This window comes from Rhipicephalus sanguineus, chromosome 8 (assembly GCF_013339695.2).
Source record: "Rhipicephalus sanguineus isolate Rsan-2018 chromosome 8, BIME_Rsan_1.4, whole genome shotgun sequence".
Lineage (NCBI taxonomy): Eukaryota > Metazoa > Arthropoda > Arachnida > Ixodida > Ixodidae > Rhipicephalus > Rhipicephalus sanguineus.
Window position 1 is genome coordinate 124,827,217 of NC_051183.1, and position 20,450 is coordinate 124,847,666.

Here is a 20,450-nt window from a genome sequence, read left to right on the forward strand (position 1 = left end):
CGCGCTGACGGAGAAATTCCGTTCCTGCTGCATCTTCGCAATGGAGGTTTACGTTCGGGGCTTCCGGAGTTCTACGTGACCGTAAAGTACTGCGCGAATGTCGTAGATATGGGAGAAAGTCGTAAACTTGCATACCACGGGGGGTGTGTGCGCTCGCCACCGCAAGCGAGCGCCAAAGGAGTTCTTGAGAACTCGGTTCCGAACGGTCATAACCAACACGACCGTTTGCCAGAAGTACCAATCAGCACGACGGGGCGCGGTAAACTTCAAGAAAAAAAAACGTCGTCTCATATAGTCATGGTTGTCATCCCTGTCAGAAACTTGATTTTACCTATGTAAACCCGCAGACGTTTCTACAGTGCCCATCAAATGCAACATTGTATGAGCCGGCCGAGTCGCCAAGCTTTCCAAACCCTGCGTACCAGCAAGGTCTCTGACATCTTCTCTCACGTCAGCTGCAATTGGGGCGAAACTTGGCCAGTCATAGTGGCAACTTGTGAGAATGTGCAGATCTCCGGGCAAAATAAAGAAAATCACACAATGCCTTATATATATATATATATATATATATATATATATATATATATATATATATATATATATATATATATATATATATATATATATATATATATAATAACACACGAGATCTATAAATAATTATTTTTGTAGAGTTGAAGTTAAAAAGGTGGGTGATGATGCCAACACAATTAAGAAGCCGTTTTTGTTCACAAGACTATGGAAAGAGGGGGGGGGGGGCACATAAATATCTAATTACTTTTCGTAGGGGAACATTGGTTTGGCAACGTTACACTTGAACGCCATTCTTTCCTTCCGTGCCATGGTTCTATACTAAGCGAACCAATTTACGCAAATAGAACATCCTTGTTAAAATGTACGACTTGCCATATAGAGGAATATGAGATCTATCTCATCATGAACGATATGAAGTGTCCAAACATCCTCACTATGCATGCTGCAGTTTTAAGCCTTATCCGTATCTATTCAACCGTACACATCGAGAGCCCCGTATAACCATGAGAGCGCACGCCCAGTTACACCGGTGTTCTGTAACCTAGGGGGCCACTCGGTCACTTCCGATTGGCTTTCGCACCCCGCTGTTTTAATAGCACATCCCGCCTTTCTCTCCCCCTTTCCCTCTCACCGTAGCCACTGTACGTAATATTCAGAGCGTATTGCACCTACGAAATTGCGCAGCTAGCTCGCGTATCATATCATTCACAGCATCCCCGGTGACTGGCTTCCGGTTGTTTACAATTCACTTGGCGTCAAAGCTTGGCGCAGCTGTACGCGGCTATGGCTGGCTTATCCCGCAACGGCAGAGCGCCGCTTCCGGCGCGATCAACGGGCGATCGGGCGCTTCACCGGTGATTCTAAATGACGCGGTGGCGAGGGGGTGTTCGCTCAAGCTGTTACTGGGAAGTGATGCGACGCGCGCAATTCCTGTTGATGTACAATCGCGCGCTCCGCTAATCGGCGACGTGCGGCGGAAAACTTCCTCCGACGTTGAAAACTCGTGCGCTAAATGTTGATAACACTGAAACAATGTTTGCTTACGGACTCGTTCTGTAGCGGCTGTCGATAAATCGGGAATATTAGAATATTTAACCAGGGTTTGGACTGTGTCGCTCGGCTGCGCCATGAAAGACGAAACCTCTACGAAGAGCGTGTGAGTATTATTGTTTCCTAAAGCGGCGGTAATCTCACACGGATGAGATGTTTTTTTGTCTAACGTAATTTATTTCAATTTACGTCGCAATTGCTACATTACAGTGAAACAAAAACAAATAATGTCCATTATGCTTTCCTTAGCTTAATTGCCTGTGGCTTCACATGGTTGCGGCTTACGAAGAAACGAGTCCCTTGACCAATTCTCCTTCTTTCGTCCCTCTTTATTTTCATGTGATATGATGATTGTGTTGTCTCGGTTTGTCTGTTTTAATTGATTCACAGCACGCGTGCGTAATTTTGTGCATTGCCTGTACAGCATTTTTCCGGAATAAAATTCAGATGCGAGTCAATGCCTGTCTCTCCACTTTTCTTCACCGTGTCCTGTCATTAGACCCGTTCTCTTTGTACTGAAGATGCACCAACGTGGCCAGGTTCCAAACAAACACCAACATTTCTAAAGTTCCAAACGTCTCATGTCCTCGTGTAAATGGGAATTTATGCGCCAGTTAATGCGTATAAATACGTTGATAGTCTATGCTATACGTAATTGTAGGGCAGAGCCTTGCGGGAACACCTGCTTTGTCGATGTGAACCACAGTTTGTAATGACCGGTAGGCTGCGGTTGATGAAACATGTAGTGACAGCAGGCATATCATTATTGACTTAGCCAACGCGAATTTCCAGAAACCGACAGCCCGTATATTCGTTCTGACAAAAAAAAAATAATAGGAACACAAACTTACTTCATTGCTGTGGATGTCGTTTTTTAAGTAAACGCGGACTTTGGCACATCGAAAAAACGTCTGTCTTGCATTTTTTTTCTGATTTTTCCTGACGCGACGTGTGACCCTTGACCATGCAAATGCGAAAATAATGTACAGGAACGTTCGTTTTCAGCTGCAATTTTTGTGAAGCGCATTTCTGAAAAGACAGGCGATTACATCCGCATTTAGATCTAGCCAGGTGAATCGACATAACCAACAGCTCAAAGGCTGCGTTCTCTTTTTCAGTTTGACTATGTGTTGCAGACAGTTGTCGACTATCATCTTCAAACTAAGGCTTGGAGATGCTGTTTGGACTCATTGTTTTTTTTTTACACGATGATGTATCTTCCTCGTAGACAAGGTCTTTTTCTTTTTTCTTACCGTACAAGTTATAGACCTGGAGCGAGGCCGGATATATGTGTCGACAGGGAGAACAGAAGCAGGATGGCGATTGCCGGCTTTGTTTAAAGCAACTTTGCATAAGTTGTCTCGCCTCGTTCTTTACCACTTGTGTATTGTCATGGTTAAAGCAGCTACATATATTGCTGAGTGCTGCGACCTCGCGTCGGTGTGTTTGCTGTTCACCTGATATACGAGCTTTCCGTATTCATGCTACGTTCTGTCAGCATTATTTACACGGGGGAGGTGCGCTGCTTGACGTCTAAAGTAGTTCATGAATGTGACATAAGGACGTACCCACAAAAATAAAGAAAGTATATAAAAGATTAAAAATACGGTTTAACAAATGTAGCTGTTCCGCAGGGTAAAAAGTAATAAATAAGAGGCGAAAAGAATAGCTTGTCTGGCAAAAGCAATAAAGACACCAGGCGAAATACACGCTCTCTTTCATACGGCAGCTATATTAAAAAAAAACAGAAAAATGAATGAAGGCACGGCAATGGTTTTACATCAGCGTCGGTTGTGACCAGAGTCCAAAAATTGTAGCGTGAAATAACGACTGTCGTTTTCCCGGTTAGTTGTGGAACGTTTCTGATTGCGCCCTATAAACGAGAATAATGAAATAAGAATATCGAACCACCTCCAGTACCAGGAAACGTTGCGATCGTGTCACCTTACCATTCAGGTGCATGTTCCTATGTTACACCATAAGGCTATGAACTACACAACATACGAATTAAAACATTGGGCCACTGTGCGTCTTCACGTTCCAAATACGTAAAAATTAATATAATACTTGAGCAACACACACATACCAAGACAAGCGGTGAATCCAGGAGCCGTATTCACGTAAACCCTGCTCACCAACGAGAAAATCTGAACTTGTTCATCAGGAAAAAATGTCAGCAAATTCTGCAAATGCCTTTAGCAAGGATGGTAGGCCAACGGCAGGTGCCTAAGAAGGAAAAGCGTTGCGAATTCGACCGGCCCTATTACACTGCAGTATTACACTACAGGAATTTGCCTGGAGAAGCATTATGAAAGTGCAGTGATATTGCCTGCGTTTAATTACATTGTTTAGTCTGTATATTCTAAGGTGTTGTGTTTTTGTTACTTCAAATGAGTCATCCATCATCCAATTCTGGTAGACCTGGTAAGAGTAATAGAGCATAATAGAGGCAACTAATCAGGAATAATATGTTTCAGGCCCGTGTACTTAGGTTTAGGTGCACGCTAAACAACTCCAGGTGGTCGAAATTTCCGGAGTCCTCCACTACGGCGTCCCTGATAATCATATCGTGGTTTTGGGACGTTAAACCCCAGATATATTATTAACCAGGAGTAATTTCGTTCCAGTTCGTTAGGCTGCTTTGATCGACTTACTTTGCAGATTTGTTTACACTGTCTTGATCCTGTTCGTAGACTATGTGGCTGCATTCATTTAACGTCTAAACTGGTCATTGATAGCATGTGGGGACACTGCTGTGTGGAAAGCTCTGCAGTGGCCTGTGTACCAGATGTTCTCATTTGCATATTACTAGTTTGAGAGGAGCTATGATTCGACACCGCGCGTACTTATTTATTTTTTATTTATTCATTCATTTATTATACCCTCAGGGTCAACAGACATTACAGAGGGCAGTAGTAAAAACAAGAAAAACAATATCGTAAGTGCAAAAAGCCAGCTCGTTTATAATATAGGCATCTCGTTTCTTTCGGCAACGCTATGCGACAGGAACGTACAATGCGTGTGCATAAAGACAATTGCTTGGCTTTGTTACTGCAAGTCCCGTCTTGCCTTGATTCGTTGTAATTTTTTATTGCCGCTTTGAAGTGGGAAAGGCGGCAGAAGCATTAATAGCGCGCATATTATCGGCCAAGAACAGATGACTTTACGGGTAAAAAATGTTGTATAATTCAGACAATTACGCTGTAATCACTTATTATCACCACGGTGGCATTTTTTGTTTGCTGACATGGAGTCCGTGGTTACTGGTGGGCGAGCAGCGTTTGAATCGGCACCACTGACGATATTTCGGGCGTAACAAACACCCACTCAGGGACAGGTGAGCTTTGTTTCGTGTGCAACCATTCGACGGCGGTACACTATATAGTCAGTAGCAAAATAAATAACACGCTTGTTTATGCGCTGCTGACGATGCACCTGTTTGTGATCTATCACATCACGTGACACGTAACCGTTGTACACTCGTATCTGTGGCAGACCTTGGAGCAACAACATCCGTTCAGGAAAACAATTTCTTTTTCCTCGTTTCCAGCTTACATGGTCACACGCAGGAACTGTGCCTGAAATATTCGTTACCATAAAAAACAAGGCATGTTTCGTTGTTTACATAGAGTCGTCGAAATGGGGCTGCACTAGACCTAGTTGTTGACTGAAATAAAATTCTGCTCAAGATACTTGAAGTGAGGTCTAGGGCGTTGGTAGTCTAAGAAAAGAATTACTGATTAAACAAACAATATTGTAAATGTTAACTTCGGTAGCACCTCGTTTTTTTTTTTTTTTTTGTAAGGGCTTATTCCTTGTGACCAGAACAGGCTGAATTGAACTTTGAAACTGAATTTGCAGATACTTCCAATTGTATTTATATGCTCTTCGGCTGCACGCATTTACCACAAACTCTTTCTTTTCCCTCCATCTTTTCACAGATGTCCTAACCCGACCGCGCCTGTCAAGAGAGACTACGCCTTCAGACGCTGCAGTATGAATCCTCAAGATTGCGCACGTTATGGCGTGCATAGGCCGTCATTCACGCAGGTGAGAGTTGCCTTCTTTCGGGAACGTGCTCGCTGGGCGCCGCTGTGCAAGCGAATTAAGCGAGTACAAGCATCATCGGCCACTTTAATTAACGCGAAGCACAACCTCAGAAACCGGGTACCTTGTAACAACCGTTCCCAAACTATCATTTAAATATTGGAACAACCTGATCTCATTCGCTGCAACATTACTCTTCTGGCATCATCCGTGTTTGGGCTGCATTGGAGCAAACAACCCCATCTATTGAACTTCCGCAACAAGACTGACATTCATGTTTGAAGCACTACTCAGTCTATATTGAGTATCGCCCGTTTTCACAGCAAGAGAGGGACTTCTTTTACCCGAGTATTTTTGTACCTATCTTATTTCGTCTTGCAGCCCTCCCTCAGCACCGAACATGAAAAGTAAATGACTTATGTATGTCTCAATTTAAATTACTTTGGTTTCGAATAATTTCCTCTTCCTGACTCTTGTCATGCTAATTTCCAGGAAATGTTGAATAACTAGTTGAATAGCTAGGAAATCAGCATTCAGCTTCTCTTCAAAGCAAAACAAATGAGACAGTGACGCATCTTCAGTGGTAACTCCATGGGTGTAGCGGTAGGCGAGCCTGTGATTTCTTTTTTTTTTTTTTTTTGCTCAAGCAATTCGGAAGCTTCCGAGTGGGGGCCACAGTGCAGTGATTTTGGCACAGACACTTCGCGCGGCAGCCTTGCGCGGATCACTTGTATACCATATTCTATTCGCGCCCCATTATCAGTAAAGGGAGGCAAGAGGCCTGCGTTACGAACAGTATTCGTCAATTTTCGAGCTCCACGTTGCCCTTCGGGAGCGAATTACCGGTGCACCGAGCGCAGTAGCGACAGCAGCCGTCGCAAATTACATAACGCGAATCGCACAACGAGGTATCCGGGACGCGCAACAGCGCAATCACGTCGCTGGAATGTCATGATTAACGCCGCGATTCCACGTCCTCTGCTACCCAACTGGATGTCATTAGCAATGTGACGGACTGGCTGCCAGCTGCGTTCGTCGCAGGTCGAACGGTTGGGTGAAATCGGCTGCGTTTCTAGAGCGCATTGAGTTAGCCAATTATTTGGTATTGCGATTACACGTGTCGTTTCGTCTTGCCCCGTGAGAGAAATCGCACAGCCTCTGCTTAAATAGAGGAGGGGGGGAGGTTATGCCGAATTTTTGTGTTAGTCTTTTTTAGCAGCTGTGCAACGTTCATTTCTTGCCCTGTGTGCACTTTCTTCCGAGAATGTACGATAGGCTGGGCGCAATACACTGGTAGTTGAGACACCATACTACTGTGTGTGGGGAGGGAGTAAGAGGGCGCTGTCGGCGGCCCGAGAAAAAAGACACCGAAGAGGCCCTCGAGCTTGGCGCGCTCGCGCTAGGTGGAACCGCGGGCAGTCGGGGCTCGTGGCTTGGCTAGCCACCCTTACTTGGCTATTAAAGGCGGTTTCTTCTCCGGCTGTGCCTGGCTGCTTGCGCCCCTCCAGCAGTGGTTACGGGCTCAATAAACCATCTGATGCATGGTTTTACGGGCCATTTGGTATTTCATTGTTCAGGTGAGGAGTAGAAAGTGATGAAGAACGCTTATGACAACATATACAGAAGGAGAACACAGTTCTGTTATCCGACTGGTTATGCAGCTCTTTTTTTTCTCTCTGTCTTTAATGTCAACGCGTTAGTACGAACAGAATAAAAGTAAAAATAAGAAGTGAGCTAGTTTGAATAAAAGGGGCATTTTTTTGCATTTCAACTTTATTTTTTCCCCATGAATAGTTGACAGCTGTAGCACATGATATGTGTCGCCCTTCCTCGTTCTTGTGTTTCGTTCGCTGGCATTACATAGGACCATGCTTAAAGTAAATTAAGGAAACGAAGTGTACTTGGCTACTGCTATTAAGCAAGCATATTCGCCATCGTGCTTACCAGAAACGTTGACGCGTGAACTATGCCTTGTATATCATGCCTTAGTTCCTCTTTCATTATATAAGAAAAAATCGCTGTCTTCATGACGGTCTGCGCGCACGCATAACTACAACCTTTAGAATGAATGAAATAACGGAGATGTAAAAAACGCCATACAGAAACTCCGTTGGGCAGCAAACGTTGGAAACTCAGGGAAGAAGTGAGTTAGTACCGTCCAATCACAGCCATCGAACTGGAAACAAGCGATGCTGGCTGCGGTGTTTGGGCTGCATTGGAGCAAGCATCCCCATCTAGTAAACTTCCGCAACAAGACTGACATTCATGTTTGAAGCACTACTCAGTCTATTCTTTCATGCGTAGCGAGTCCTCCCAACGCGGGCCCATATAATTGAACTGTTTGTCTCTTTAAGACTCACTGACATGGTGGGGCCCTTAATAACATTGTAGTTTCGCCTCTTCGAGACTTTCACGCAATCCCCGTGTCTCTAAAGCATGTGTAAAAAACGTAAATAAACGCGCATAAACTACAAAGAAAACACTTTGGGCTGGTTCTTTCAGCAAGCATAAAGCGGAAGCAACGCGGGTGTCCGCCTGAACAGACTTTCCACTTCCGAAGCGGCAAGGGTATTTCACTGTCGTTGTGAATGTGGTGCAATTAACCCCTTAGCCCAAATATGCGCCTTCACCCGAGGGCATGAGAAATAAAGAAAGGGGGTCCTCGCGTGTGATGTGGCTCGTGTATGCTCGTCAAAATGCGAGCGCGTTGCTTGTGCATACCTATAGCGCAGGCATTGTCTGCAGGTGTGTCGTGCCTCTGTTTGTGTGTGTGCGTGCGCGAATGAGTGGCCGGTTGCTCCGGTGTCCCTCATAGGTGCGCGCGAGAGAACACGGGAGGTCCGTGGAGAGCAGGAAGCGCACGTTTCGCTGTCGATGCAGTAATTTCGCGAAATTGGGTTGGGCGGTTGCACCCACTCGGCTATCTCATCGGCCTGTCAGTGGATGTTTAGTGTTCCCTGAATGGAGTGGACGTGCTTTGAAAGTCACGTTTTTTGTTAAACGGAGAGAACGCGGGTAAACGTGGCGACGCTTCAGCTTCTAAGCAAGCAAGGCACTAACCGCATTTTTTTTTGTCTGCAAGTTCTTTTATTATCTTTGTTTTTTGACATTGATGTAGCTGCCTTGCTGTTCTCTAACTTCTCGCGAACTTTCGTTTGAAAGAAAAAAAACACGTAAGAAATGAAACTAATTGCACGTGAGAGGCTTAAAAAATATCAGAGTAAAAAAACGCGTAAACTAGTGGGCTTTCACGAAACTGAAGTGTTAGACTAGTTAGCATGTAGGCCTACGAAGTCACGTCATTCGTTCGCTGATTCAAACTAGTCAGTGACGAGTGAAGTATTTACTGACTGTCTTATTTTCTTCTCCTGTGAGTACCTAGTGGAGAGCATTTCCACAAAGTCAGTGTGCGAAATTCAATGCACTACGTAGCATCTGGCTCGTACCGTGAGGGAAATGGCTTGTAGGCTACCCATGGCAATTCGCTTAAAATTCTGCCTCCAGTCCAATGTGCAATGAACGTCATTTTGGAGTGTGTTTTCTGAGGGATGCGGACGATCAAGTTAACGACGCACTGCGAATAGATGAATACATTGAACTGTATTAAATAATGAGCCAGCCACTTTCACCGACTAAGCATACTTGAGATGTCAGAAATGTTGCTAAGACACAGGCACACGAGCTCACCTTTACAGTCATCGTGACAGTAAGTTCTGACGATCTCGGCTACGCATGGTTAATTTTATGTCGATACAGATGGACATCATTGTATTATGAAGATGCCTCGATAAGTCTAGAGATGTTTTATTGAGTCAGAACTACCAAAACTCGAGATATTTTACAGTACTCAAGTCTTAGTGACCTCTTGCAAATGAGCTCTGAGGAAATAATAATAAACTTATATTCAACCATTTCTTTTCAAATCTAGGGAGAAACGAAAATGCTAATTTATGAGAATACTTGTAGAATTATGGAGTAGTTCATCGCTTCTCCCTGTTGTTTCTCATGTTCAACAGACAAGTATCGTCCTTATGTGCGCTACAGAGCTGCTGCCACTCCAGTGCTACCAACGGTCAAAGACTACCGTTCATCGCCGCCCTACCCACTCTGCTGAGCTCTCCGTACACGATTTCTATACAGACGCAGGTCTATTTTTATTGGTCATTAGCCGGGTCGGCATATGCATTCTCTGCCAATGAACACAGTGATCATTCCTCGCGTCATGCACTGAGCAGGACCAGCCCTGTCGTGATTGTTCTCATTCGATGCCAGTGGCCTCGCCCCTTACGCGGAATAGCAAACGCAGAACCTGAGTTGTGGGCTCTTACCATAACGCGAGGCCTTAATTATCATGTTGCCCTTCTTCAAGGTATACGTGGCATCATTCACTTCGTTTATGCGCAATATCAGTTTGGGGTCGCAGCTGATATAAAAAGGACGTTCTTACCTTGAGTACAGCAACTTGGTGGCGGATAGATTTAGCAATAACTGAAATTCTTAAATAATTGTTCAAGCCGTGAAAAATTAATTAGCTGCGCTTGCGCTTTCCCACTTTCTTAGGGCTGGTGATTTTGTGTCGTACGTTGCTTAGTTCGCGCAATTAGTTAGTATTCGTAAAAAAAAGTTCTCTAAATATCCAGAAACGTTCAAATTTATGGGCAAATCAGCAATCTTCGCAGTTTAAAAGCAAATTCTGAACGGAGATATGACTTGAATTTATCTGGTATGCACCAATCACTGTGTTTTCCTTCTTCTCGCGCCAGTTCATCTCGCATTATCAAAACAAAGAGTCCTTTGACATTTTTATGTGAGTCCAGTTCGCCACGTATACGACTCTCTTTAGAGAGACACGTGAACTCTCTTTAGAGATCTTTCTATCCTCGTCGGAGGGTGGTGGGACCCAAAAAGGTTGAACGTGTAGCTTTAAAGAGAGTCATGTACGTGAAAAGTCAGGACTTGCCGAAATGAGAAACACATATTCTTTTTATTTTATTAGAGTGAAAGGTTAGCTATCTCTATGCTTTGCAGTTTATTATTGTAGGCGCCAAAGCAGCCGGCCATGCTCTGCTCCTACCGTGTGCACCTGTGTGGCCAGTACAACCGCTAACGTCACACTCAGAAACGAACCGAAGCTTAACGATACGTTTATTAATGTGCTTTTGATTTGTGCACTCGCAGACCGGCTTCAACGACACGTACCTCCAACTGCCCAAACACAAGACGGCGCCGGGCGACGTTCTCAAGCGCATCGGCAAGTCTCAATGCAACACCCGCCACCTGAAGCATTCGGCACTGAGGTTGCTGCCTGTGTTCGGATGGCTGCGGACGTACCGTGTCAAGGACTACCTGCTCGCCGATGTGGTCACCGGATTCACCGTCGCCATGTTTCAAGTCCCGCAGAGTGAGTGGCGTTAAATAGGGCCTTATGCATCCTAACTGCTTCTGCAAATCATTTACATTCCAGATGGTATTGGCATTTAGCAGTGTGCGTGGGGGGTTGTCGAACCATTCACAGACATTTATATTTACACTAACTTAGCAACAACAATGAAACAACTATTAGCAGTCAGCATGAGTGGGGCATGACAAGCACGTTAACGTGTAGGATGCTTTAGCTCTGCGTCAATACATTTACAAACTATTAGATGTGCCGACAGCAGCCACAATAAATTAAATATTCCGCATACCACCAAAGTTTAGGGGCGATGTTAGAATGAACAAACAGCTGCGTGATCTTCGCAGCCACGGACACTTGAGAACACGCTAAGGAATGATACGTTTTGTGAACACAGCCTTTCGCATAGTGACTTCAGAAAAATTCTTATAAACGCTGTCACTAGGTCTCGTGTGAGAAAACTACAACGAAATCTAAATAAACAGGCGCTTGTACGTAGCTCTATGCTTGAAGTGGTATACAGCGGTTAAACACTAAATGTCACCCGCTGTTCGCCTGGATTCGCAGCCTATACAGTGTTAAGCTGCATTGTAAATTTTGAGTCATCTGGGTAAATTTCAGCGCGAACGATTAACCTGTGACTTTGATCTGTCACACATTGCGGAACCGCGGCAGTGCCTTAATATTATTTGGTTGCATGTCCTTTTAAACCTGTTGGCGTGGCACATGTCATGCCAGCATCGTGCTGTCAATTTTCCGGGTTAAGGACCGTTCATTCAACCTTTTGTCGTGACGGCTTCCAGGCCTCGTGTCAACAGGGGTGGTTCTGGTTTCGTCCATTGAAAGGAACACTGAACGAAAACTTTGCGAACAGGTTACGCAGTGTTGCCACCCGGAACGCTGTGTTTTCCTATGCGAGTTGTGCCATATCTCCGCAAGCGCGGGATATTTTATGGCCTCTGACAATGTCTACTTGCGATCTTCCTTTTCAGTCTTGTTTTGCATTCTAACGCTTCACGACTGCTCTACATACCGACCTAAAATGGGGAGTGCAGCTGAAAGGCTCCCACAACTCATAACCTTCCATAATGCAGGCCTTGTTTTCGACACGTGCTCGCCAGCTATTTCCAAAGCTATTTTATTCGTTCGTTTAATAAGGGTCACGCCGGCACATGAAGCACGCGGCGGACGGCGAAAAAGTAATTTCACCCTTTGTTTTGTTCAGATCGCGATGTATTAGTCGACACGTGCGGCCACTGAGGTATAAATTCATGCTTGCCGACATAGAGAAAAAACAACCAGTAATCAATACCAAAAATAGCCCCTGCGCGTCCCTCATATGCGTGTCAACCTTAGTATACGGGTGAAGGAATGGGCTACATGATTATCCATAATTAAATCCACGTATTACAGTATGGACGACGACTAAGGAGCCCAGATGGGTTGTGTCAGTCGATGTGGTATCCTGCGAACATCCGACGTTTTCGCATCTCGTCGATGTGAGATTTAATGGCGTCAAAGATAACAGTTCCACGTGAAACTTGAAATCAGAGCGTTACACTTGTTAACGTGATTATGCTACAGATGTGTCAACTGTGGAAGATATGTCAGTTTTCACCCTCCAGAATTAAGAAGAAAAGAAAGAAAAACAATTTCGTCTTTGTGTCTTCTTTTCAAATTCCCAGCTGTTAGGAGAGCAGGGTTCAAAGGCCTCGTCATGACAATGCTGAAATAAGTGCATAACTTACTGCTCAGGCCTCGTATAGCATAATGAAATAGACCTCCGACTGTGTACAGAACACATTTCAGCTAGATGAATGTGGAAAGCTTTCCAAGTAGTTACCGGCGATCTTTTGCTTTAAAGCAGCAAATTTTTACTAATTGCAGGGCTCGAACGGGAGTATACACTACCGACTGCTTGCAAAAAATAGTAGTGATACGCACACTTTTGGAAGATTTGATGATATCATGGACGTTCCATTTCATTTATGATTAAATACTGCTAGGCTTGTAATACGTTCTGGCGATGCAATTTAAAACTAGCAGATATTTACACTCATTACATTCTTTCTGTAATTACTTTTCTGTGCATGCAGAAAAATCTGCATACGCTAATAAACACCGGCTCTTAATGATGTAGTAATTCGAACACTAATATTTGGCCCAGTAAAACGCGCCAATTTTTTTTCATACGGTCATAAGTTCGCTAGTTTGTGTACCGAAAAATTGAAAATTGTTTTTTTTTGCACATTTGCCAATGCGTACACATGGCTCAATTATATTTTATATCTAATGTTTGTTTTTCTACTGGTGTTCATTGCAGGTTTGGGTTACACTCTCCTCGCATCTGTGCCCCCTGTTTTCGCCCTGTACAACGCAATGTTCCCGATGATGATTTACATCATCCTGGGAACGGTCAGGCAAGCATCTGTTGGTGAGTAGGAAATGTTACTTTTTAGGAATTCGCCAACAATGCACGTGATCACCAGCGGATGATTCATAATGAACTTTCTGCTTGAATGTTTATTATACGTACATGTGCGATCAGGTTTAGGCGTTATGAAGAAATCTCTTAATCTTACAGCTAATAAGATCCCCTTGCCACGTTCCATCGGGTCTGCTGAAGTTGAGTGATGCACGTGTAATAAATTAAGCTACTTCTGCATTGGTACTACAACAAGCGTTAACACGCACACGCTGCAATGTAACACTTTTCTTTTTAACATATACAAAATAAACTTCAAGTTAAACAAATGTGACAAAAGGAGAAAAAACAGGGAAATATCGATTGACAGTGGGCTACCATGACTACCCGCAGCCATGAGCTTATATTCTGATAAAAAGACCTGTCCAGAAATGGCTCAGGCACACGCTTGGTTTAGCTGTAAACAAAGCAGTTCACGGACAAATAAGCGAAACTGAATTATACCCGATAACACGATTGAGCAGTAATATAACACAGCATACAGATAGCCATGCTGAATCGTGGTACAGCGGTAGCAAGCGTAAAACTGCCTCATGCTCCTGCGCAGGCGCGGACGCTATCATGTCTATGATGACGGGTGGCATCGTTCGGGAACTCATCTCTGGTGACACCGGTGGTCATCACCCCATGGTCGGCACACACAACGGCACGCACGCTGGGCAGTACACAGTGACGCAGGTCACTTCTGCACTATGCTTCACCATTGGCATTATACAGGTGAGTGAGGCGCCAGTAAAATTTTAACAGCAGCGAAATTTCAGTTTGATCCCAATCGTTATAAAGCAGTAAAACTCAGTATTTCTTTACCCTTGTAAGAACCGCTTGTTTGGTAACCGTTTAATTTGCTTAGTAGTGCAGCGAAAGAGAGAAAAAGGCAATATTTGTGCCTGATTATAAATCCTCGCAAGCCAGAACTAACGCTCAAGTAGAGCCTAAGCGGGCGACGCGGTTGCCTGTTCAATTAGAAGATATCACACGAGTTCAACCCCGTCGCCTCCGAGTTTTTTTAGAGCTGCTGATAAGCGCCTATATTCTTGCAGGCAATTACAAAAAGACACATAATGCTTTACAGGGAATACGGGAAATCAGTGGACTCGTATTCATGAGTTTTCTTTTGGTTTCGATAGCAGAAGCGTTTATTTTGGCTAGGTTTCCTGATGCGTCCAATCGAACTCCAGCTTTAAAAATTGCTAGGGGCCGTTTCCTATTTCAGCATTATTTGAACAGACACTTTTTACGCTGCCTCAAAGTATTGTATTAGGTACTTGATAATCGAATAAAGTGCTGCAGCTCTTTCTTTTTTTTCTGCTGACAGTTTATAATGTGGTGACATGTTTGCAGTTAGCGTTCGGCTTCCTGAGCCTCGGCACGTTGAACGTGTTCCTCTCGGAGCAAATGGTCAACGGCTTCGCAACAGGCGTGGCCGTCCAGGTGGTCATCAGCCAGCTGGGGTCCATCTTCGGGAACCACGTGCCTCACATGAGCGGAATGTTCACCATATACAAGGTGAGGGTGTTACAGATACGTCCACGGGTCGCCGACAGTCATAGGTGGGCAAAATATGTGGTGGTCACTCAGACTCATTCAAGCAACTATTTTGCGCTTAGGGTTCACTCGGACTCAGTCTCACCAAAATTCTCTTCAACGGGACTCACTCGGACTCAGACTCAATAAAATTTTTTTGAACCGGGCTCAGTCGTACTCAAATTCAACAATATATTACTCACCCCGATTCACTCAGATTCAGACTCGCGGCTCAATCTGAGTCTGAGTGAGCTTTTGTGAGTCGACTGATGAGTGAGTTTGCCGACGTATGCCTAGAGTGAGTCGCTGCCAGGATTCATTAGATCCACGCGGATGAGTGATCCTCCTAGTATAACAATGTTTGCTGAATTGGTGCGTTTTGACTAAAGAATAAATTACAGAAAAGACGGCGACACATATCAGGAGGCAACAAAACAAGTTTAACTAGAAGAAATATCTGGGATAGTTGTCGTCTAGACTGGTATTTTGTTTTCACTTGTGCCATTTCTTCCAAGAAGAGTTATGACCATTCCTCCCAATCTGCACAGTGCTGCTAAATCTATCGATCTCATAAGCCAACGGGAAATTAAAAACGGCCATGCGTATCTAGCGAGTGGCCAATTGGATCGGCCCACCTCTCTTATGCGCTCGTGATCCCGCATCCACTGTTGCCAAAAAAGCAACAAGTGGGCAGTACTAATTGATCTCTGCAATTGCTAGAGGGGCCCTGCGAGAGCCTCAGCTTTGAAGAAGCACCACCTAAGCTGCACACACTAAGTGCCACAACGCTCAGTGTTTGCTTGAAGCTTCCTATGCGGGAAACCAGACGTGATATGCTCGAAGCGTCAAGTTTGCACAAAAGCATCTTTATTTTTTTCTCTCTTCTTCTTGAACACTGAGGTACATCGTTGTCCCCTGCATACCGATGTGCAGCATACATAACATCCGTTCCCGTTCTTTGTTCCTCTCGTTCGCAGACGTTGTACGCCTTCTTCGAGCACATCCACGAGGTGGCGTGGCAGACGACTCTCGTAGCGTTCGTCGCCATCGTGGTCATCATGGTGGTCAAGCTGTTCCTCGACCCTCCCGTCATCCGCAGGCTCGGAATCCCGCTACCCATTGAACTCACCGTCGTAAGTACACGTGACCACTAATCACACAGGGAATGGACTATCACGAATGCTCTAGACGAACGGAACACTTGTTTTATGAAGGTACCGCGCCAAGTACGTGCTCAGAAATACGTGCTCAGAAGCTGCAGTTTGTAGCTGTGTGCATGCACGTGACTTACACACATGGTACAAATTCAGTGCAGTTTTAGTACGTGCGTCGCACAGATTTGTTTTCTCGCAAGATGTGCGTCTTGCGGGAGCATATACCCACTTTTACTGTCCCTATGTGCGTGCGCTTTGTGACAGGCGTATGTCCTTCGTCGGTGTACGCTTCTTTGCACTTGGTGTACATTTTCTGAGCTCAGATTGCAATGACCCGCGACTTGTGTTCTGTTTTTTGACACCGTATTCCAGTATGCCCTGCATTGTAAGCGGGCCTCAACTGACCTAACAGGAGGAGTAAAGTGTAGAATTCCCAAATCTGCGATATTTTTTTCTAACATGATCTTTTTTTTTGTTAATACTCTTGAGTTACAGAAAGTAGCCACAGTTAGAGGGTAGATGATACCCTTCTATTTTGATTTGATTTTAATAAACAAGAAATGACCTCAGCGTTTGTTAAATTCACAGACGTGACATCACCTCGTTTACTGTGATTTACTGTGCAAGATGCATTACGAGCTCGTGGGAATAGCGTTGTCTCTATGTTGGTAGGAGAATCTCATTCGCGAACTCCGAGACAGAACGATTAGTATTCTCCTCACACTTTACCCTCACACTCCTATACATCGTATTTCCTACGCCTGCTATGAATATTCTAAAACACGGAAACATACGCGTTTTGAATTCAGACAGCATCATTGATCTGCCACGTCCGACTACATAAAAGCAGGTCTGCAGACATCGAGCATCACAATACGTTTATTTGATTATCATATAATTTATAGGGTCTTACGCGCCAAAACTATGACAGGATTACAAGGCACGTCGTAATGGAACGCTCCGAAAATTTCGACCACCTCGGCTTCTTTAACGTGCCCCTAAATCGAAATATATCGGCCTGTAGTGTTTTCGCCTTCATCGAAAATACGACCGCCGCGGGCCAGCATTGAACGCGTGCCTTTCGAATATGCGCATTTGTCTGCGTCATCAGACTCACCCAGAAAGAATGTTTTCATTTGAAGTTGAACATCTGCTGAGGGGCAAACGTGCGCGCGATTTCCACACACGCGCTCTTTATGATTAGTGCATTGCTCACATTATTCCTGTATTTGTATGTGCTTATGTGGATACCGCGCAAAACAGAGAGCCAGAAACGATGTACTTCGAGGTAAAAATGTGCTGTCAGAACAAATGTGCCATTTATTTCCCGCACAAACGTTGCTTATGACGGTAGGAATTGCGCACGGGCCACCTGCATAGAAGGAATTTGCAATGTCGCGTTCCCTTGCTGACACATGGCTTTGATAATTGTCAGATTTCGAACTCACTGGAATTCTTTACCGACATACCTGCGTCCCATCGCAATACGTTGCCGTATATATTGTCTGCGTTTGTGTTGTAATGAATTGGTGTCATATTTCCTGCCCGCTTTTCCAACATTTCAGAAATAAACTATTTTTTATGGCGTAATATCTTAAGTAGAGCACGTTGCATTTCATTTTCCTCTTGCTTATTTTAGTAGGTAAGCGATGAGTTCTTCGAAAGCATAGTGATCTGAGGCACTTCGTTTCTTTCCTTGTTGCAGGTGGTACTATTCACAGTTGGGTCCCACTTCTTGAACCTCAGAGAAAACTACGGCGTTGAAGTGGTTGGAACCATACCTGAAAAGTAAGCTCTTGTACAAGTCATTGCCGTTTCGGAATCATTATGTTCTGGCTCTTCCTACCACCCGGTCGAATTCTTGTCTCAATGCAAGGGGGATGCCTCAAGCATTTGTCGTACGCAGAAAGACCTATAGAATGTAAGAATGCATTCTATCATCAACGTAAATGTGTTCACGTGAAGTTGTGAAGTCCTTGAAATATCTAACACCACTTATTTATTCAACTTATTGAATGTAATAGTGTTCGAATTTGCTAAGTTAAATCTGCGCTGTAAGCTAGAGTATCTACAGTTGTTGGGAACTGATCTCGAAGGCAAAGTTTTTACAAGTGAGAATAACAAAAAATTATATTTTATTAACCTACCAAGACCGAAACCAGACTTGTAAAATGCGAAGTCTTACAGTAAAGCTCGACGCGAAAAACATACACAAACCTTACAGCAAGACATGCATCTAGTTTATGGAATATCAATGGGCTACTAGTTTTACGGTTACGCCTATCGATTCAGGCCAAGCGTTGGGTTCATACTCTGAGATCGTTTTAATCGTACAACACGCGCAATGTTTTCCCTTAGTCAATAGGAACTATGGCACTTGGCACATAGAGCACGGAGCGCCTGGTTGTTTCCATGTTGTGGTCGCACCGTTCCATCTCACTGCGGGGGAGAGGGGCGGGGAGTTGCTACGACAGGACTAAGACCACAACACGCTCCTGCTCCCATGTTTCTTTTGACAAAAGCTGCACGCGTGTACATATAAGAAGCGCTTAAACTTGGTGTTTACTAAGTATGTGCGTTGTTATTGCAAAGAAGCAATTGTCGCTTTGCAGGTTGCCCGAGCCCACTCTTCCCAGCTTCAACACGCATCTCATCGCAAGCATCCTACCCGAGTCGTTTGCCTTGGCCATCGTCAGTTTCGCCATCACTCTCTCACTGGGGAGAATCTTCGGCCAGAAGCATGGTTACGCTGTTGACGCTAATCAGGTTCGCAATAACTTGCTTGCTAATAGATGTAAAACTTGGGTGTGCTTGGTGGTGGTTATTACGGGAAAAGTGGCAGCGCAAGAAAGACAGGGACAAAATCAGGACGACGTGAACGAAAGGGGGGGGGGGGATAGCTAGCCTGAAACTTCATACGCGACAAGCGACAGCGCTAAAGAGACGAGGGCACGTGAGATCGGATGACAACGCGAGCGCTGTGCTGCCACCCGTTATATGTCGTCTAGTAGCTTTAGCGTCAAATATCAACTCTCAGGCTATCTCGAACCCTCCCCTCAAAAAAGTATTACGCTGTTGCTAGCAGCGCTCAATGCACCCGCGATATTACGTATCACTGAATCTATGTGCTCGCTGTAGTTTTCAACACTGGCAAAGGTATACAAGTGCTTTCTTCCGTTTCCTTCTCTTTATAATATAACATAGTGGATATGTAAGCACCATCTTCTAGTTGTTATGCCCTTGCAGTTGTTCTGTAGTTTTGCCCTTGCTTGTTGGCAATGCAGTTTTTTATCGAACTGCGCCATTTTCTGGTTCATTTAAACTGTCAATGCTCCATTTCCCCATGTTTCAGTTGCATATGGAGGTTATTTCGTTGTATTTTCTTTTTTCTAGTTTTCCTTAAACATTTTTTTTTCTAAACTTCAAATGCACTATCGTTTCTGGTTTAATGCTTTGTCGTAACTTCTTTAGCCGAGGTACCTCTATCAGGAGTTTGCGGTTACATCTGAATAACTGAGCTGCCAGAGAGTGATACAAAACGCTCATTTCCTAGGAGAGCAACTTTTATATGACCTTGCGACATATTCAGCCGCCTGACATCAGCGACTAGTGTTTACGAATTCGTGCTAGAATGTGTCGCAAATAAAACGCCAAGTTACAGACATCTCGGAGCGACGTGTCACACGCATTTGACCTGAGATAAGAGGTTGGGCTGAGCTGTGCAAAAGAAGAAGAAGATGTTTAATGACAAGGAGAAGGAGAAGTCGGCCTGGAAAGCGGGTTTCTAGCCTGCTACTCCTCACGGGGGTAAGGGGAAAGGGGAAAGAAAGAGAAAGAAGGAGGGAGGTGTGATGATAGGTGACTATGGTATATGGCACAATGAGTCGCTGTACAATCTGTCCTGCGCGGGGACAGGACACGCGCGAAAGGCTTTAAACCGCACATGCTCTAAAGACGAGCATCTAAGCCTGTCTCGCTTAGAAATGCAATGAATTCCCAGTCACTGTGGCATAGCTAGGAACGAGCAAGCGGACGCAGAAGTTAGAATGACGCAAACTAACGGCGAAGTCATATCAATTCACTTTTCCCGATATGCAAACAGCTTGCTGTCTAAGTCTATGAAAAAAAATATATGACACGATTATGGGATGACCCTGATTTTCGTCAAAAGCGTCTTTACAGACTTCACTCTGGTCATACTTTTCGGCTTCCATTCCGGCTAAGAAGAGACCAGGAAACATTACTACATAGATAGTGGCTG

General features: G+C 44.4%; 1 protein-coding gene across 3 annotated transcripts in view; it reads left to right on the forward strand.

Annotated features, from left to right (window-relative positions):
• Positions 1-20,450, forward strand: part of LOC119402348 (solute carrier family 26 member 6) — a 113,857-nt gene that overhangs the window by 83,262 nt on the left and 10,145 nt on the right. For all 3 annotated transcript variants that reach the window (XM_037669495.2, XM_037669492.2, XM_037669493.2), the window contains exons 2-9: positions 5,526-5,634; positions 10,810-11,032; positions 13,350-13,460; positions 14,059-14,228; positions 14,853-15,017; positions 16,013-16,168; positions 17,895-17,977; positions 18,802-18,955. In XM_037669495.2, the coding sequence (XP_037525423.1) occupies positions 5,581-5,634; positions 10,810-11,032; positions 13,350-13,460; positions 14,059-14,228; positions 14,853-15,017; positions 16,013-16,168; positions 17,895-17,977; positions 18,802-18,955 (1,116 nt within the window). In that variant the 5' untranslated portion in view covers positions 5,526-5,580. The remainder of the gene's footprint in view (positions 1-5,525; positions 5,635-10,809; positions 11,033-13,349; positions 13,461-14,058; positions 14,229-14,852; positions 15,018-16,012; positions 16,169-17,894; positions 17,978-18,801; positions 18,956-20,450) is intronic.